This window comes from Seriola dumerili, unplaced genomic scaffold (genome assembly GCF_002260705.1).
Source record: "Seriola dumerili isolate Sdu_G_001 unplaced genomic scaffold, Sdu_1.0 BDQW01000149.1, whole genome shotgun sequence".
In the NCBI taxonomy this organism is placed as follows: domain Eukaryota; kingdom Metazoa; phylum Chordata; class Actinopteri; order Carangiformes; family Carangidae; genus Seriola; species Seriola dumerili.
The window spans coordinates 4,478,757-4,499,875 of NW_019174404.1; the positions used below are offsets into that span (position 1 = coordinate 4,478,757).

Sequence of the window (21,119 nt, forward strand, 5' to 3'; positions counted from 1 at the left end):
CCATGGCGTGTGTGTGTGTGTGTGTGTGTGTGTGTGTGTGTATGTAGCTAATTAGCGCCACTTCAACACGAGAGGAAGTTACTAAAACACTGCAAAACCAAGGGAGAAAACATTAACACTCACAGGAAAATGATAGGTAACGGTTAAGTAAACACTAGCTTGACAACCACCGTCTGCACACAAACATTACACTACCACTGAAATCCCAAATTACATCTGACATGTCATCTTACCTCTGCGGGCCCGGCAGAGCATGTTAACTCTGCAGAGGAAGTGCCTGTGTGTGTGTTTCCTCGTTGCCAATGGTAACGGTGAAAATGAAACATGGTGGCGTAAAGTGAAGTTTGTGACCGCATGAAGCTAAGCGGCAGGAGGAGGAGGAGGGGTCGGAAATGTGTGGTCTAGTTCCTGTCCTGCTAATATTTAGGGACAAAAGGCTTCATTCTTTGGTTCAGCAGAGAGGAATCCCCCCCGGTATCTGTCACTCTCTCTCTCTCTCTCTCCCAACATTTGTGTGTATCTTCCATTGTAAATGATGAGGGGACACTGTCCACAGCTTCCCCCTCCCATACAAAAAAACATATTCCAGCATAAGGCTTCACTAGTTAGTGGATATCTTCCAAATTTATAGTCTTTAATACAAAATTATAAAGGCACTCAAGTGTCAAAAAAGGCTAGATGCTACACTTGATTTGTCTCGCTCATACTCTTGAAGGCCTGTAAAGGCTATATAAACTTTAGAATACATTTCAGCAAAGAATGAGGACTGTGGATTTTGCCACCCATCACTCACAATGGAAGTGCATTTCCAGGAAGAATCATTACAGCAAGGAAACTTTTCCATTGTTCATATGGGCACAGTATTATCTTTTTCCAGTGTATATGCATTAGATATTAGATTTGAATATATACTTTTAATGATGCAAGACTATTACTTTTAAGATTGTGTTTTTACTCTGTTGCTACTCAAGTAAAGTATCTGAAAACTTCCATCACCCATTATTACATTATGGGATGCTGTAGGTATCTGTAAAAGAGAACTTGGGGCACATGAGCTTATTCACAAAACATTTTTAATAGTTCAAACTTCTGAGTATGTAGATTCAGAAGGGGGAAAGGTCATAATTTAAAACATAAAAAACATGTATTTGTACCAGTGGACACAGTCCTGAATAATGATTACAGTATTGCATAGAGCTAAGCAGTTTTTATTCAAGATCACCAGCTAATTTCAAACACAATTTTCTTTTTAAAATGTCCACAAACCAACATGTTACCCACTCCCCACACTTTAATTGTCAGTTGGATAACCTCAATAAACCAAATGCAACCCTAATAAACTTTACATGTAATTTCATGCAGATCATAAAGGCTGGCAAGTGCTCAAAATCACAGTACTTGAACGCCACCTGCTGGACGTCTGTGTGACACGAATGTTGTGACTAAACAGCTAAGGAAGTTACCTCATATAAACCTTCAGTTTTCTGTGCAGTCTTATTAAAATGTGTTTACGTCACTTTATAGAAACAGAACAGTTGGCTGTTGAGCTGCAGAAAGCGGGTCTGTGTTATCAGCCTGAAAACTCTGAGGTCAGGAGTGAAGTGGGAACAGAGCAACAATTGAAGGAAATCCCCATTGAGACTGAGAGCTTGATAACCTGCAGACTCTCTAGTGGATAGTTAGATTTTCATGGGTTAGTTTATCCAGAACCTCGTCAGGACACTTGAAGACACAGCCAAGACTTTTTACGTCAGAGGAAGGGTTGTATTTCTAATGGCTCTAGTTTCTTTTAATTTAACCTCACAGTCAGTCACACTAACAGCCTGTGTTTAACATAAAGAACATGTGTAGTAACCATAATTGTTGCATAAGGAGATGTATAACATGCTGTGCTTTACAAAGATGGTGCCAATAAGGCAATTGTTAAAAAAGTATTGATCCTTAGGAAATGATGCAAAAGGAAACAACCCTGTTTCCCAGTGTTGTGTCCCACACAGATAAGCAATGCACTTGCTAATTTTAAAGCCAGAAAGGGAAGGAAGCATGACAGCAAAGTTTCCGCCATAGCAAACACTGTAGGGGGAAAAAAAAGAAGCAAAAAACCTGTCTTGGAAAAAGCTTAGTGTTCATCCGTCTGCTCGGAGTCAGTGTGGAATCTAACACCAGCTTCTGGTGGAATAATGGCACATAATGAAACACATCCCCTTTTGGAAATACTAAAATCATTCAATCTTGGTGAGTTTACCTGCATTTGTTTCTTGTGAAGATATAGGAACTGTTTCACAAAGCTGTAGCTACTAACATGTAAGAGTAGCATGATGTATTGTGAAATACAGATTTGATGGTTGTTCAGTTTGATACAACAAATTACTGTATATTTTCACATAAAAAAAATTCTGGTTTATCACCAAAACTGCCTTTCTAAGGACTACTGAGACACACATGATGTTCAGGCTGAAAATATGTGAGCTTCAGTGCACCGGAGAATCAGGAAATGAGCTCTGAATAAAGCATTCAATAGGTTTAGGGCCAGAACAATATATTTCTGCTATACTGTATATCTGCTGCAATGTTATGAACCATCCAGAGCACTCAGGTTGTCTAGGTCATTCTTCTTACTGTCCCCAGGCTCAAAACCATCAGTATGCACCACATATTTGGAACAAAGCAACAACTCCCTGTTCTTTTATATCACATCTTAAAACTTCTATGTTTGCCACCATCTTTTATTAAGTCAAATTTAGGACTGTAACTGCCCCCCCCCACCTTTTCCCTTTGTTTTATTCCATTAAGCTTGTTTCAGATCTTCAATTTAATTTTATTCTTTTAAAACCCTACTTACGTCGTTTTCCTTTCATCTAACATCTTGACGTCTGTTTATGTCTTGAAACGTCTTGAAGTGTGTGAAATTGCCTTGTTGTGGAAAGGTGCTACAAGATACATATAAACTTGCCTTGAAGTGCAGAAGAGAATGAAAATCAAATGATAAAAGCCAGAGTTGTATTTAATGTGTCACAGTGATGATATGGTCAGTGTGTGCTTCAGCACAATGATATTAAATAGACCGTGAACCCACACAGCAGGTATGATGTAAGATTTTATGTAACATCGAGCCCAGTATAGCAGCACCCAGCAATAATAAATCAATACAGCAGAGCAAGAATTCCTAAAAGAAAATCTGGTGCATGTGAGACCTACTTTATTCACCTGATGTACACTTCTTGTATATGCTAAATAAGATTTTATTTCAAATTTGATATGGAGCTGAATCCATCATCTGGGGAAATAATCTTTCCCATTTTTAGAACACAATGCATCCGGCCTCACACGCTACTAAACATTTCCAACCATTATTTTCATCCCTCACCGTTTCCCATAGCTGACTCTCAGCATTGATTTTTTTTTTTTTTTTTCTTTGCAGGCGATATGATTCTAGCCTTCTGTTTATCTGTGCTTGTGGGCCTGCTGCTGGGTGCTTTGGTATATGTTCTGTTGACCTGGGCTTCCAGGCGCAGGGCCACCGCCAGGATCACCAGGCGCTCTAAAAAGAAATCTGGCACTTCACAATCAAACAACCCCATGAGTGGCCAGCTGGGCCTCTACAGAAGCACTTTTCTAAGCGTCTACAGACAGCCCTCTCTGGAGCCGGTGGGCCCCCTGGGGAGTAAGCCCGGCGCAGAGACGTCCACCTTTCGGCCACTGCCCAAGAGGAGCAGGGCTGGCCTGGAGATGGCAGAGGACACCCAGATCAGCATGTCTGATGACACAGCAGCTTCGACCTCGTCAGATTCAGCCTCACTCGTGCCAAACAAGAGACATTCCTTCTGGTTGGGGGGCAATGGACTTAAAGGATTCCTCCCCTCACAGACTCCCCCTCCTGCATACGACAGTGTCATCCATGCATTTGAAGAGACTTGCACTTGAAACTGTCTGCATCAATACAACAAGAACTGAAAGAGAGAGAGAGAGAGAGAGAGCATTCTGGGATTACAGTGGACTTTGTGGCTGTGCTCTGCTCTTTATATCCCTGCGTTTTGAGTGATCAAACCATTTCTGACACTTTTCAGTCCAAAGCAGCAGTGTGTCTTTAACTGAATAAGACTCTTACGCAATCATGTAGTGTCAGCTCAGTATCATATTATGAGATATAGATTAAGGGTGGGACTAACTAATCAAATATTTGCATATCATTTTCTCAATTAATCAGTTGGTTTTTTTCTCTATAGAATGTCACAAAATAACCAAAAATTACCTGTTTCCTGGGGCCTAAGGTGACTACTTTAAATGTCTTTGTTTTGTCCCAAAGTCAAAAATATTCAATTTACAATGATGTAAAACAGATACAAATTCTTTGACAAGCAAGTGTTTTGCCTTTTAGGAAAAAAACGATCAAAAATGAGGGAAACACTGTGTGCCTGATATTTAAAATGATCTTATATGACAATAAAGATTTGATCGTGATTTTATTCCAGTGCTTGTGCTTTTGTGCAACAACGAAACACTTCCTAGAAAATCAGTTTATTTATTTATTTAAAGCAAGTGAATCTAGTGCAGTCACAGGATATTTAAAGGTGAAACGGAGGAGAAAGGCGATAAAAAATCAGTTACCTTATCAATGATATTTAACACTGTGGCAGGAGGGTGGGACAGTCGGTTACAGCACATTCATCACATCAAGGTCTGGTGTCAAGAATGTCACTTGTACTTACATTACAAAGATGGGGTGAGTCGTGAGAGGTTGCCATTATGAAAGAAACCCCCCTTTTGAGGTGTAGCAATAAATCTAGTATTGATTATACAAGGCTGTCTACCAGACTCCATATGAGAACGTATGCAAATTTAGTTGAACTGTACTTACTTACTTACCTTCGGTGAGTGTTGACAGGTTTATTAGTTGTGTTAGTGCGCTCAGCTGATCCATACTTGAAGTCTATTTTCCGTGCTACCTGCCTCATGGCAACCCGCTTTAAAGCCACAACCCCAAAGTGCGCCAGCGGAAAAGTGCCTGGCAACACGACCGCACCGTGCGCCGACTGCCTCTGGATTAACACCTTAATATAGCTCCGTCAGGTACGTGCATAATGTTTGTCCGTGAAGCCTCTTTGATGAAAGCACTTCTTTATTTTCCACCGCAGTTCACCGCTCTCGTCGGCACTGGCTCATTCAGATTGCTGCATGCGGTCAGACATAAGATGCCTTTGAATGAGAGATTCAATTGATGTGATGTATAATGTAGTGAGAGAGCTTCACAGGCGAGATGATGTCTCTTTTACTTCGACTTTAAACGAATGCTGTGAACCTGAATTCAACTCAAGAGGACATTTTTTTTTTTGTTTTTGTTTTTAATCGCCTCTTTGATTCTGATTTTACACTTGTAGTGATCGTCAGCTGCATTAGGATGTGTCAAAGGTGTGTTTCATGTAAAAAGAAAATTGTAATGTTTGAGTTCACATCCTCGCCTGGCTGCTCTGGTGTTTGACGTAAAATAGGAAGATCGGACAGTATCAGTACCCATGGAGACTGCGAGTGCCCTGATCTCCAATGCAGTGTTGCTGTTGCATAGAGACTGAGAAAAACTGTGAATTTCAAGGTTGATGCACTGAATGACAACGCGGCTATTTTAAGCAAGAGCCACCTCTCTCTCTCTCCTTTAGATTGCCTTACTTGTTGAATAACCGTGTTTTTATGCGTCTTTGTTTTTTCCATTTGCAACAGGATTGCACAACTCTCTCCAAAGCCACATCAGGGAGACATGGGATGGGCCGCTGGCATCAAAGAAGCCTCACATCATTTCATGGCAAACTCTGAAGTGCAGAGCTGCTTGATTTAAATGCTTGAGTGTAGAGCTGGACAACATCTGGCTGTATGATGCATTTTACTTCCCCATAGATTTTATAGTAAGTACCAAGAGCACAGCAGCCATTACCCTTCAGTGCAGCATCTGAATGGAAATATGGACACCTTCAATGGAGGAATTTTGACTCAACATGTCCAGGAACTATGAGGTATGTTGATTTGCTGTCATATCACAGACTAATATTATTGTCATTTTCCAGGTGACTTGGCCATTTTCATAAGAGATGGTTACGTGCTACATGATCCACTTGTCAGCCATAATAAACTCATGCTTTTGACTCACACAATTTGATTTTAGATTGTAGATGAAATCCAAATTCAAAAAGAAAAAGATGCACAAGACATGTTGAATATTCAGTGTAAACGTCATGTAGCTCCAATAAAGAGATCGAATAAAAAGACAGGGAATACGTTATACTCTCAGACAGGAGAACACAATGTTTTTTTTTACAATCTTAAAGCTACTTAAGGAGAAATAAAAGGGCAAAACTGTTTGTTTAAGGTTTTAAAGGTTCACCTTGTAAATGGATACACCCTCACGGTAAATGTTTGTAAATCAATGAAATGGAAAATTGAGCTGATTCTACTTCGGTATTTATATGTGAGACATTTTCTTTTGACACAGTGTCAATGCTGTGTCAGTGGGTAGGACAAGGCTGGAAATAATAAAACCCAATCCCAGAAATAACTTATCTCAATGAACAAAGCCAGTCCTGGGGAAAGAGTATTTTATCAGACACTTAACATCAAACATAAGCTTAAGCCTAAAATAGAATTCACATATTTCAATAGAGAAACACTCTCGGTTTTGGTTTACGAATGTAAAAGAAAGAAACGACAGGCAGACAGTAGCGGTGATGTCATGTACAGACAAATCCTGGAGCGGCTCCATAGACAGCGAATAATAGAACAACAGCTAGAACACTATGAGCCGCCACCATGGTGATTTCACTGGTGTTAAGGGCACGTTTAGTGATTCACTCATACTCATGTACTGGTCTGTTCACTTAAATGAAACTCATTAGGATGGAACATCTCAAACAAAGAACCCATGAGCCCCAGAGTTTCAGCCACTAGTTTGTGAATTAAGATGTTAGCCTATGACATCCAGAAACAAACCAAGATAGGTATATATGTAGATAGGCACTGTACTATCCAAAGTAAGTGGTAAGTGCTTTGTCACGTTGGGTTTTCTCTCTAACATTCAGCTGTTCACCTTTAGGCCAAAGGTGTTAATGCTAGACCCGCCCCACTTGAGTAGCCATGGTCATGTCTAGGTAACCAGTCATCTGTTGAGAGAACAGTGTCACCATAAGGTAGCTGCAGCAGAAAATAGTCTGAGGACAAATCAAGAAATTAACATATGAATAACAGAAAAGACAGAGAAGGTATTTATATTAATGCAACCAACAATTAAATCTCTACAATATAATCAATTAAGTAAAATTATAAAAATCTGGAATACCATAGAACAGAACTGCACAAACATACTGAGATCACAGAACATGATCTATTTCTAGGTTACCATTTGTTGTTGTAGCTCTGGAGCTTTCAATCTTATCACATGATCTTCATTAGTAGTTAGAGTTTGCCCAGTTGTCCTGAAACTGTAGATGTTTAAAGCCAATTTTTTTCAGAGCACTGATTTCTCATCCATACCGGCTTGAAACATGAGATTAAAGTTCATTCTTGACCTTTAAGATATTTGACCAAACAATCTCACCACCAGGTCCATTTAGTAGCTGTTCTGGAGCTTAGGATCGTATCACATCATCTTCCTCAGCCGAGGGAGATGATGTGATCTCAAGTCAAGAATGAACTTTCAGTCTCAACTATTTCATGTTTTGCTTCACTGTACTTCTTCTCATGATGTTATTCCCCGTTGTCGCTAATGGATTCCCTACCTGAGTAACCACAGCCCAGCTTCCTGCTGACCATGACAACAGCCAGCGGTGTACATCCCAAAATGTCCTGAGCATCACTGAAAAGCCAGTTTTAAGTAAAAGTAGGGTCACAGACTGACACAAACTGAAAATGTACATATCCAGTTAAATTATAAGGTCAACCGAGGTGTACGCAGCAGCTTCAACCCTGCCTCTTCCTCTGCTTTGCCCACCACAGCCTGGTCACTCAGTAGGGATGTTGGCTGCCGTGGAACACGGTCCCATCCTCTGCAGCGACTCCAACATCCTCTGCCTCTCGTGGAAAGGCCGGGTCCCCAAGAGCGAGAAGGACAAGCCGGTGTGTCGGAGACGGTACTATGAGGAGGGCTGGCTCGCCACGGGGAACGGGAGAGGAGTTGTTGGGGTGACGTTTACATCGTGTCACTGCAGGAGGGACAGAAGTACACCTCAGAGAATCAATTTTAACCTGCGAGGACACAACAGCGAGGTGTGGTCTTCACTTCAGCGTTATCACTCGCTCCACTGTCTTTACTGAAAGTGTTAAATACGTAAAAAGTAATTCTACAAAGAAAAATGAAACAAACAAAACTGAAACATATTTATGATATTCACTATCTTTGATGATAAGACCAAATGAGATGAAACTTTAATGATCTCTGTAGGGAAACCAAAGTGCTGCAGTGGCATATAGTACCAGGATAAACCAAGAAAAAAACATACAAAGCAAAAAGAGGTTAAATAGAATTTCATCCATTACAATGATTAATTATAATGAATTAATTATTATTATGAAAGTAGTAATAAAATGGGAAATAAAAATCTAATATGTATGCAGTATGAAAGTGTAGTATAAAAATCTCACACACACACACTGCAAAATAAATAATGCAAAGTTCTGCAACTTAAACTAGGTGAGAGGAATGAGAACATGTTATCTGTATATCATCACATGCGTCCAGTTTACAGGTTCATATAACAGGAGGTTTATGCCCATATTTGCATCTGTGCATCAAAGTGCTATATGTATATATATATATATAGAGAGAGAGAAAGTGACAGTGTGTGTATGTGCATCATCGTCTGCTACTGTTATTATTATTAGAACATATTTACTGCTGGGTTGAAATGATTCATTTCTCTCTCTCTCTCTCTCTCTCTCTCTCTCTCTCTCTGCTGACTGTCCCTCCAGCTGCATTGCATTTAAAAAAAAAAAAAAACACATTTGGCCTAAAATGCTTTTTTAGTATTATGCTCACGCTGGATATTAATCATGAATGCTCCTCTGTGCAGACGGCCACCTGTGCTTGTGAAAAATAGTAACAGTCAGTGTTTTGGGCCTTTGTAGGTCGTCTTGGTGCGTTGGAATGAGCCCTTTCAGAAGCTGGCCACCTGTGATATGGAAGGAGGTATTTTTGTGTGGATCCAGTACGAAGGACGATGGTCTGTGGAGTTAGTGAACGACAGAGGAGCCCAGGTGAGCAACGAGAGCCCTGGGAATAAAGATTTAGAATTGATGCAAAGGCATATTCACGTGTCCTGTTTAAAAAAATAAATAAATACAAGACAAGACAAGAAAAAAACCAGACCAGGAAGACTGAAGGCTGTAATTTTGACATACACAAATGTCAAGGTGACCATTTTTTTCCCTCCAGGTGAGTGACTTCACTTGGTCACATGATGGCACTCAAGCCCTCATCGCGTACAGGGATGGCTTTGTGTTGGTTGGCTCGGTTAGCGGACAAAGACACTGGTCCTCGGAGATTAACCTGGAGAGTCAAATCACCTGTGGCATCTGGACACCTGATGATCAGCAGGTACACGTCACCTGGCTGAACTTACACGAAAATTATTGAATTATTTAACCTTTATTTTTCCTCATAAAACATAAAAATATCTTTTAATGAGAGAAGTGACGTCTGCAGTTAGATCATTTTCCCTTGCTTTGAATGCTGCCCCTAAATACAAGATTAAATCATATAATGGGCTCTTTTTTTCGCAGCTATTTTAGGCCAAGTACACGATGCTCCCGAGCTTATTCATCATGTCATCTGTTAAAGTTTAATGTGCAATGCCCCCTCAGGTCTTGTTTGGTACAGCAGATGGTCAGGTGATAGTGATGGACTGTCACGGACGGATGCTCGCCCATGTTCTGTTACACGAGTCCGACGGGATCGTTAGCATGTCCTGGAACTGCCCCGACTTCCTGGTCGAGGACAGTACAGAGAGCGACACAGACTCTGATGACAATATTCTGCCTTTAGGTACAAACACACACACACACACACACCCCATGCTCTTATGACAGCTTGCTACCTTGTGTTGACTGAGGAAATGATGTACTTGTTTTTCTTTCTTTGTTTTTCTTCCAAGTGCGGAGGGTTAAGCCTTTGTTAACCGTCACCTTCTTATCAGGAGATATCAGTTTAATGAACAACTATGATGACCTTTCTCCTGCTATAATTCGCTCAGGGCTGAAAGGTAAAAAAAAAACAAAAGGAAAGGAATGTGTCACTGTGATAATACAAGAATACTCATCAGTTGTGTTGATCGTACGACCCATGACATATATGTGTTTTCTGTACTTCACTCCACAGATGTTGAGGCCCAGTGGTGCTCCCAGGGAGACCTGCTGGCTGTGGCCGGCATGGAGAGACACGGGCTCTCTGCCGACTCTGCATGCGCATCCATCATGAGGAACGCCCTTGTTAAGTTCTATAATGTCCAAGGGGAACACATCTACACTTTAGAAACACCTGCACAGGTTGGTCCCATTTAGATTGAGGCGGTCCAGTAGACGTTTCTCTGGGTGTCTGATTTCCATCGCACTGGACTTTATGGTAAAAGGAAATCAAAGTGGGATTTTAATTTTTCAGAAGTCCTTCTTTTTGGAAACCTTACTTATTTTATGCATGTAGTGCTAATTAAGACAATTAGATTATTAGTATAAAACTGATTATAAAAAAAAAAAGATGATGACAAATATGGTGTAAATAGTAGAATCTTGTTTATCATCTACTATATTACACAGCTTGAACACTGACAGTGTTACCCACATGAGTCAGTTTCTATCTGTTCACTAATGGGTGATAACCTTAAAAAAGATCCTTAAATAAAAGTGTGAATAATAACAGAACAGATGAACAAAAGTTGGAGAAACGAGTGCAACACCTTTCTGAGAATTGAGAACCAAGTGTTTGTTGGTAACTGCAAGAAGTCTTTTATTGTGAATGGCTGTTTTTCAGAGGCCCATCACCACCATCTGTTGGGGTCACAGAGACTCTCGTCTGTTCCTCGCCTGTGGACCGGCGCTGTACGTGGTGCGTGTGGAGCACAGGGTGGCCAGCCTCCAACTCTTATGCCAGCAGGGCATCGCCAGCGCCCTGCGAGAGGAGAAAGACGTGGGAAAGCTTAACATGCCCTCGCTGCTCTGCTCTTACGTCACCACCGCTTTCATACCCACCATCAAGGTGCATTGATCCCTACTTAATGACTGTACAGAAACAATCGCACACAACCTCTTACCAACTTTGTTTGCAGCGAAACTGCTGACAGTGACATGTTTTCATTTGAGAGTCCAGAAATCTTACAGCCCTTTCCTCTCTTTGTTCAAGCCCCCAATCCCTGACCCCAACAACATCCGCGACTTTGTCAGCTATCCCACAGCTGGGAATGAGAGGCTCCACTGCACCATGAAGCGAGCCGAGGACAGCCCAGAGGCAGGCGGACCCTGTTACACTCTCTACCTAGAATATTTAGGAGGGCTGGTGCCTATTCTCAAGGGACGGCGCATCAGCAAACTGCGGCCCGAGTTTGTCATTATGGATCCAAAAACAGACAGCAAAGCAGGTGGGCTTTGGGCTGTTACTCAAACTAGAAAACACACACACGTCCTATTCTACGTTTTCATAGGGCCTATTATTTTGGTAGAAATAATTTACCAATGTGCATCCTGGTAGCCTTCTGATTAAAAGCATATAAGAGCATAGCATATAGTAGCCCAATTCTGGCCGGGGACCCATGTTGCATGTTATACTCAACTAACTCTAACCCCCTGACTCTGAATTATTATCTGAGTGAACTGATGTTAAATTTGATCAAAGCCTCAGCACATAGAGCTGAAAGTGTCAAGAGTTTGACATTTTGTTTCTCTCACATGGATGTACACTAAATATAAAGCAAGAGGAGGTGAGCAGATTAGCTTAGCATAAAGACTGGTGGCCAGGAGGGTAAACTAGTCTGGCTCTGTTTAAAGTAAAAAAAAAAAGAAAATCCACCCACCAGAACCCAGAAAACGCCATAACTTTTACAAATTAACATTTAGTATCTCGCTTCTTTAATCCTTACAAAAAAAAACTGAAACGTAAAAACTGCAGTTTTAGGGTTTTATGCTTGAACTGTGGCTATTTCCTGCCTGGGCTAGTGACGATGAGACGGATTTCAATATATTAAAATCTTAAAAAAGGATATTTGAGTTTTAACAGGAAGCGAGAGATAACTGAGCCGTTAACACAGGGGCACAGGATTTGAACTTCTTTCACCGTGCTTTTAACATTATGGAAGCTAGGCTAACTAAAGAGCTAGAGCACAGACATGAGAGTGGGATCAATCTTCCCATCTAGCTCTCAACAAGATAGCGAGTCTGTATATTTGCCAAAACGCTCTTTAACAGAGATGAAAAGGATTATGAGCTTTTGAAATACTGATCGTGTGCGCAGGTGAAGCAATTAGAGAACACCAGTAGACATCATGTTCCTTGTCATCCTTGAAATTAAATCTGTGCCTGGTTCATCTCTTTAAACTTGCGCTCCATTTTAGAACAGCACAATGCTGCTGTGTGCACGTCGTTCACCTTGAGTAAGAACAAATACAGACGCTGGTGATGACAGTTCGTCTCTGATGTAACATGGTCCGAGGCCCGACGCAGGAATAGTCTTGTGTCATGACCTGGCTGCACTGGGGCTGCATTAGGCCTGTGGTCCCAGCAAACGTTTACTTGCTTTTAATAGATAATGTTCTTTCCCATGGAGCGGTTCACTGCCATGTTGTTATATGTTGGTATGTATGACGACTCACCTTTACTGTTTTCTTTTTTCCAGAGGAGGTCTGTGTGAATCCCATGATCTCCTACACTGACAGCTGCAACTGCTCTGACTCCAGTGACATTGAGTTGAGCGATGAGTGGGTCGGGAAGAAGTCACCAAAGTTATCCCGAGGAAACAGGTCACCTAAACTCTACATGTCAGAGCTCTTGTTTTTTTTGTTTTTTTTTGTTTGTTTCTTTTTCCCACATTACAGGCCTGAGCCACAGAGCTGTTTGCAGATATTTTATTGCATTTGTTTCACCATGCTAATGCTAATATTTCTAAGGAAAAGTTCATTTTAAAAAAAATTACCTATTCGTATCAAAGGATGAACATGGAGTCGAGAAAATCTCCCAAACTCTCGCGCGCCAATCAGGAAGGCCAACGGTCGCCACGGTTACCGACAAAGAAGCCTCCAGTTCGATCTCCCAGTCTGACACGTCGGGAGTTTTCTATGGATGGGATCACAGAGGTATGATATACTGGAAACACTGTCCATAGTCAAAATAATATCATTTTTCATAATAAGATTATAATGTATTAATAAGTAACTGTAGTGTCAGAAGATTTTCAGGTAAATGATGAATCATTTAGTGACATATATCGATGTATGTGCTCAAATCTGTTCTCTTACCTAAAATATTTATCTATATGTTACTTTTTTGATGTCAAAACAAACAAAAACAGATACTTTTATGATGTTAATACCGTTTTCTCTGTTAAGCTCATGATGATAATTCACATTTTTTCATTTTTATTCATGTCTTCTATTTTCTCTGTTTCACAGCACAACTACCTCGCTCAAGTCACATCCAACATTTGGGGAACAAAGTTCAAAATTGTTGGGCTTGCTTCGTTCCTCCCTGCTAATCTTGGTGCAGGTAGGTGTAAAAAAAAAAAACAACAAAAAAAACAAACATACACATCACAGCAACTTTTCTGTCAAATTGAACAGTCAACATAACTTTCTTTTATTTTACAGTTATCTATAAGACCAGTTTACTTCATCTACAACCGAGGCAGATGACGATCTACCTTCCAGAAGTGCGAAAGATTTCTCATGACTTCATGAGCCTGCCTGTGTTCAACCCCAATGTGTTCAGTGAGGATGAGGACGACTTACCAGGTGTGAATGAATAAAAGCGTCATACTCTCAGATTGAAGAAACCATCTGTAGATGTGTTTTCACTGACTCACTGTATTCTACATTTTTATATGCTAAAAGTCACCTACATAGTTCTCCTCTGTGTTTTTTATAAAGTGATGGGGCCGTCTGGAGTGGCAGGAGACAATCCTCCCTGTACGGTCAACATTCCCATTGCTCCCATCCACAGCCCGGCTCAGGCCATGTCCCCGACTCAGAGTATTGGCCTGGTTCAGTCTCTTCTGGCCAATCAGAATATTCAGCTTGACGTCCTGACCAACCCTACAGCCACTGCAGCAGCAGCGGCTGCAGCAGCAGCAGCTTCTGTCCCTGTCACCGATCATGGCCAGGATGCAGTTGCAACACCGTACCCAGTGCCAACTAGATACTCAAACCCTGGTCAGGTGATCTTCAATGGGCTGGAGATGGGTCCTCTTCTTCCTGGTACTCTCCCACCCCCACCTCCACCTCACCATCTCCCACCGCAGCCTCACCCACAGCGGTCTCATTCGCAGCAGGCTCGCCAACAACAGTCGAAACAGTCACAACAGATGCAGACACAGCAGCAACAGAAAATGCATCATCATCAACAACAACAACAGCAGCAGCAGCAGCAGCAGCAGCAGCAGCAGCAGCAGCAGCAGCACCACCATCCGTCGCAATCGCAGCAGCAGCAGCAGCAGCAACAGCAGCAGCAGCAACAGCAATTACAGCAGCAACATCAACAGCTACAGCAACTGCACCACCAGCAGACGCTCCATCAACAGCAGCAACAACATCAACAACACCAGGTCCAGCAACACCAACAAATGCAACAAACTCAACAAGTAGCGACGAGCCAACAATTCCATCACCAACAGCAAATCCAACAGCAGCAGCAACAGATGCAGCTGCAGCATGAACAGATGCAGCAGCAGCAGCAGCAGATGCAGCAACAGCAACAGCAAATTCGGCAACAGATTCAGGAGATGAGGCAGCAGCAGCAGCAGCTCCAGCAGCAGCACCAACAGATCCAGCAGCAACATCAGCAGATGCAGAGGCAACACCAGCAGATGCAGCAGCAGCTGAAGATGCAGATGTCGCTGCCTCCTCCTCCATCTGGCTACCCGACCATTTCCTTACAACAGCTACATCTTCTGCCCCAAATGCCTCCTCCTTCCACTGAGCCTGGGCTGGACAGGGGCGAGCATGGACACACTCTGAAGCCAAGTCTGCCGCGGACTTTACCCCCGTCCTTCAATGACACTGATGGGTCTGTGGAGATTCAGATGAGGAAGGTGAATCCTCCTCCTCCATATCCGGGCACTGTAGTGTCTGCAGCTGCAGCAGCAGCTGCAGCTACAGCCGCCGCTACACCTCAGACTCTTGTCACGAACTGCGACAGCCCCAGTGTCCTGGCACCCGATTCCTGTCTGAAGAAGGATGACTTCTTGCTTCACCCTGTCACCTTACAGTACCCGACACCTCTGGGGTATGAAAGGATCACGACCTTTGACAGCAGTGGCAATGTGGAGGAGGTTTGCCGGCCACGCAGGCGCCTCATTCGCAACCAAAATACGTACACCGTGCATGGCATCGGCGGCTCGGCCACACTCAAAGTCACCTCCTCTGAGAATAAAAAAATCCAGCTTCCGTACAGCTCGGCAACACTGAGTCGTCTCTCTGTCCCTCGATACTCCATACCAAGTGGAGACCCTCCTCCTTACCCTGATCCGGCCAATCAGGTAACTGCCACACTTCCTCCTCCCCAGAGAATCGATAGCAGTCTGATCCATGCCACTCTACGTCGTGACCGGAGGGATGTGGGACTTAAAGTGCCACAGATGATGGAAAACTCAAGAACCCTTCCCACCAAGGCTAAAATGAACAGTGCATTAGCTCTTACGTACCAGCAGAGGGTGCCCACTGCATTGTACACATGCACACAGTGCAGCAGCAACAGCAGCAGCACCAGTGTCAGTGTCTCTGGAGGTGGAACCACAAGTAGTGGTATTGCAGGTGGCACGGTGGTGAGGCAGGACTTCCCACCAGGAAAAGGTGCACATCACAGTACAATTATTGTGCACTCCAAAAGTGCCTCACCCCTGGCCTCCCAGTCATCCTACAGTCTGCTGGGTGCTGTCGACAACAGCCGGGACAGAACAGTGTATGTTAACTCTGCCTTCACTGAAGATGAGACTTTAAATCAGCAGTGTCACCTTGAAAAATCTGTACGTCAGCTGACTCTCGGCGACGTCAGTTTGACGGTTAAACGCCCTCCGCCTTACCAGTGGGACACCTCCACTACAGAGGAGTTCTGGCTCACCCCAGAGCAAACAATGTTAGCTCCCCCACCAGGACCTCATAAACCCCCGCCGCTCATCATCAGTCAAGCTCAGCACTTGGACATGACCCGGCTTCCTTTTGTCCTCACAACTAAACCGCCAACCAGTCCGAGCACGAGCACTCTTACTTTCCCATCAGGTTACCAGATATCCCTCTCACCTTTTCCTCCAGGTGTGGGTCACGGCGGACCCCCGCTTCAGACCTTACAGAACCCTCCACCGCAATGCTCTCCAAACGAAGTGGTTGCTCCAGTCCCCTTTGCTCAGCAGGATGCCAATTTAGTCTTGCCACCGGGTTATCCTCCGAACCTTGCTAACTTGGCTTGCTGCCCTCTCCCGCCGATGTATCCTGGAGCCAGCTCGTGTGCCGGCCTCCAGCTGCACCCTGTCAACCTTCACCCCTGGAACCCTTACCCCTGCCCACCACCACCCATGCAGGACCCTCCAGCCCCTCCCCTCCCCACCAAAACTCATCAGATTTTAGAGAAGCCGATTCTCTCCCCACCTCCCCCGACTGCACCGCCTCCACCACCCCCTCTCCCCCCTCCTCCTCCACCTACCGAGCTACCACCGTCCAAAAGTGCCACAGAGGATCTGACAGAGTCTGCAAACAACTTTCCAGAGCCATCATCCCTAAATGAAAGCCCAGTGCCACAGGAGTCAGAGCGCTTCAACAAGAAGAGCCGTAAAAGGCTGGACAGCAGAGCCGAGGAGGCCAACATGCCCAACGTCTCTGAGGGCAAATCCAGAAAGGAAGGGCGAGCGCTCTCTGACTTCAATACGCTCATTTCCAGCCCAAGGCTCGGCAGCAGAGAGAAGAAGAAGCCCAAGGGGCAGAGAGAGCAGCTCAATAAAACCAAGAAGATGAGCAGGACCACGAATGAGTTCCAGGATAGCTCAGAGAGTGAGCCAGAGCTGTTTATTAGTGGCGATGAGCTCATGAACCAGAACCAGAGCAGTAAGAAGAGCTGGAAGAACAAGCGCAGCCTGCGTATGGCCAGTGAGCTGGAGGAGATTAAATGCCGCAAGGCAAACGAAAGAGAGGACCGCAGTTTAGGCAGCCAGGGATTTGTCTATGTTATGGCCAATAAACAGCCTTTGTGGAATGAAGCCACGCAGGTCTACCAGCTGGACTTCGGAGGGCGAGTCACCCAGGAGTCAGCAAAGAACTTTCAGATAGAGCTGGATGGTAGACAGGTAATGAGATAAGAAATCTTATTTCAGGGATGACATCATCAGTCAGTCTATTAGCTAAAAAAATGAAAACATTCATTGGGTTCAGGTTTTCAAATGTGCTGCTTTACTCTGTTTTTATGTAATAATTGTCTGAATACCTTTTGGTTTTTAGGACTTTTGGTTAAATAGAAATTAAATATCTCACTTTAAAATTTTTTCACTATTTTATGACATTTGATAAAACTCGAGAAAATAAATATTTAGCAGATTGATGAAATACAAATAATCATTAGTTGCAGCCATAGGTTAATCATTCAAATTGTGGATGCGTTGGTTATTAAGTGCTTTCTGAAATGTTTGCTTCTTCTCTGTCTCGTGTAGGTGATGCAGTTCGGGCGAATAGATGGGAACGCCTATATCTTGGATTTCCAGTATCCTTTCTCAGCAGTGCAGGCATTTGCTGTTGCCTTGGCCAATGTGACTCAAAGGCTGAAGTGAACAGGTTTATTTTGCGTTGTTGTAGAAGACTAATTCAAAAGAAGCCACAGTGGTGTTGCTGTACACCCCTCAGTGTGGGGGGTGTATCTGGGAAAGTGTGGGTGTTGTGGCGCTTCTGGTTTTTGAAGAGGAGATTAACATACTACTCCGTTTTGCACATGCAGATAATTTACAGCGGTCTGTTGAAGGCAAAGTCAGTTTAGGTCAGTGATGATGAAAACTATATCAGTTAATCCATACTTTCTAGTTCATATATTGAATGTATTCAAGCTAATTTTATTCATTATTCAAATGTTATTTATTAGAATAAAAGAAATTCTCCATCAGCCTTCATTGGACAAACAAAGGTAAACTAATATTTTTAATATTTTAAAAGCAGTTCTGAGGTTTAGTGCCAAAGACATCTTCCCACTCTTTAAATGCTGACCCGTCTCAATGTGTTACAAATCAACAGCTATTAAATTTACACTTGTGCTGTTTATAAAAAAAATAAAAAATAGACACGGCAAAAATCTTGAGGTACAGTGGCATTCAAAATTGCAATTAAAATTTCACTAAGCCATACCACATCTGATACAAACACTGCACTATTTTAATTCAGTTTCCAGTAATTAAGTAAATGAAGTTTAATATTTTATTATGCGTATCAATTATTATTGTTATTGGTGTTTCAGTAAGTTCTTTGTATCTATTCTTCATTCAAATCCCATTTTCTTTTCCGCTGAACATGCATTAGAAGAATATATATTGATTATGTAAGTGTAACATGAAGAGCTGAGTACAGTTAACCATAGTTTGTATATTTTCTATCCATGTTACTTCTATGAAGTGGTGCAATGAACATAAGAAATCATATTCTTTCGGCCACGAAACTGCAAATCATTATTCACAGCCATTATAATCTGATGATGTGTTCATTTTTTTTTTTTTTTTTACACAATTAGTTTAAATCTCCCTTCCCCTTACAATGGCTGATATTGTCAGTAATGGTCTACAGTAAGTCTGTGTGTGCCAAATACAGCCAAATGTGTTTGGCTGAAAGTAAGTCAGTAGGGAAAATAGTACAAAGTGATCTCATGATGCTCTCATCCCCAAACAGAACAATCTGTGCGCAGTAAAGATTGAGATCTTCTCAGTCCGTGTCACTCTGGCTGGCTCTGTGTTGTTTCCATTGGGTGTTTATGATTCTACTTGAAAACTGCATTTGAATGTGAAGTACAGTAGTTTGCCTCCTTGGAAATCAGTGCTGCTTTAGATAGATAGAGCTTGTGTGCAGTAATGCTACCTACATAGAACTGATGTTGTACTCGCAAACAAAAATATAACGCTGCTTGCACTGTGTATTTAGCAAATGACCTAACATCATTATATGCTTAGGAAAAATGTGCGTATATGTTGCTAATTTCAGTAATTTTGTACATCAACTTTACTTTAACATGGTACCAAGAGTTTTTTTTTTGATGTTACACTTGTAGAAAAAAGAATGAGAACAATAAACTTGAAACGGTATTAAATACAACATATTCATAAAGTTGTTAAGATTAACTGTTAGTATTAGGAGTGAGATTCATGTAGATTTGGTGCTAATGTAAAGAAACAAATGTGGAAATTCAGGACATTTGTCATTTGTTATTAGAGGGTTGTTTTAATGAAAGTATTTTGAGAGAGGCTACAGGAAATTTAAGTGCAGAGAGTTTTCATTTACTGTAAGAGCTTTTCATCCAGTGCAGCTTCAGAGACTTCAGCGACAGTGTGTGTCAGTTATCAGCAATACTGCCTAATGAATAGTTGATTGCCTGATTTTTTTTTTTTTCTCTCTTATTTTGTGAAGGAAAACAAAAGTGATATGACCATAGGTTTGCAAGGACCTATAGGCTGGACAAAATGTAATAAAAAAATCTATCGTTCCAAAGGTTTTCATTGTTATGTTTCATTTCCTGTCCGGCTCTTTTACTCTCTGATGCAATGTTAGTGATCCCAGAAGCCCACACCATAGGCTTCTTCCTTCAGTCTACTTGTTTTGCAATTATGAAGGGATCAATTGAGGTGAGGCAGTTTGCAAAAAAAGAAGTATTAGAAGCATTACATGAATTCAGAAGCTTAATGCATCAATATTAGAAAAATGTGAGTGTAAAAAGTTAAGTGTACTTTTACTTGGTTTTCTAAAACTTAAGCGATCTTATAAAACAGTGATAATGTTCAGTTTTTGCTGAAACTGTTAAAGAGGTGTTGATTCAACTGCTGTTGAACTGTATTGTATTACACAGAGAGGTGTGGCTGTTGTTCAGCCAACTCTCATTGACTTGAATGAGGGTAAACACCTGATAGCTTGTTGTTTAATTCATAAGGGAGACCTCTCCAATGAACTATTTGACATCTGTTCTGGAAAAGGGCCACAGGGCATCTGGACCAAAATCCTTTTAAAAATTGATATTTACACAGTTGATGGAGAATCAAGTCTGGATTATTAATGGATTATTAACATTTACAGGTGACTTTTGCTAATGTCTTATTACAACTGAGAAACACTTACTAACAGACAGACTGCAGATTGGAGGGGACTCCCTGATTAATTTAAGTACTTCTTTCATGCTGGAATTCCCACAACCTGGCAACCCAGCATGGTGTTATTGTCTTATGTCTGATATGTAAAGCATTTGTAAACAAGTTTTCAATCATTAATTTCAGCCTTTAAAGCCTCATTAGACTCTGGCACCCATAGTAATGTAGGCTTATTTATCCAATTGGAGAACTACAGTATTGACCAAGATTGTGCCTTATCTCCCAGGCTCCCTACCCTGCCAAATAAAGTAATTGAACTGTTATTAAAATAGAGATAGGATAAGAGAGGACAATGGGTCAAAGAGTGAGAGAGAGAGAGAGGCTACAATTAGAGGTGTGACTCCTTACAACCTGCACTCAGGGCAAAAGTTGAGTAACACAAATGGTTAAAGAAAAACTGGAGAAATGCAGAAGTGATTTGATTCTATTAAATAGGGTCAGCCTTAAAGCAAATTTTAAGATTCATCTTAAATGAATATGATGAAAAATGATGCGTCATAAGCACGATTATTATGAGATTTGATGATCACGTAGCCACCGGAAGCAGGGCTTTTATTTTGAAGTCAGCGAAGGA

At 42.0% G+C, this 21,119-nt stretch overlaps 2 protein-coding genes across 2 annotated transcripts; both read left to right on the plus strand.

The window, feature by feature from the left end:
• The first annotated feature begins 2,081 nt into the window (after positions 1 to 2,081).
• Positions 2,082 to 4,466, plus strand: LOC111225367 (myc target protein 1 homolog). The gene is made up of 2 exons (XM_022750184.1): positions 2,082 to 2,235; positions 3,422 to 4,466. The coding sequence occupies exons 1-2, from the start codon at positions 2,181 to 2,183 to the stop codon at positions 3,922 to 3,924; spliced, it is 558 nt and encodes a 185-aa protein (XP_022605905.1). The 5' UTR covers positions 2,082 to 2,180; the 3' UTR covers positions 3,925 to 4,466.
• Positions 4,467 to 7,995: 3,529 nt separating this feature from the next.
• On the plus strand, positions 7,996 to 19,858 carry LOC111225741 (tubby-related protein 4-like). Its single transcript, XM_022750766.1, has 17 exons — positions 7,996 to 8,247; positions 9,106 to 9,234; positions 9,413 to 9,574; positions 9,841 to 10,021; positions 10,089 to 10,238; positions 10,355 to 10,521; positions 11,003 to 11,227; positions 11,372 to 11,606; positions 12,857 to 12,998; positions 13,169 to 13,313; positions 13,629 to 13,722; positions 13,824 to 13,967; positions 14,103 to 14,503; positions 14,945 to 15,938; positions 16,017 to 16,825; positions 16,874 to 17,506; positions 17,867 to 19,858. The coding sequence occupies exons 1-17, from the start codon at positions 7,996 to 7,998 to the stop codon at positions 17,981 to 17,983; spliced, it is 4,980 nt and encodes a 1,659-aa protein (XP_022606487.1). The 3' UTR covers positions 17,984 to 19,858.
• Positions 19,859 to 21,119: the final 1,261 nt, after the last annotated feature.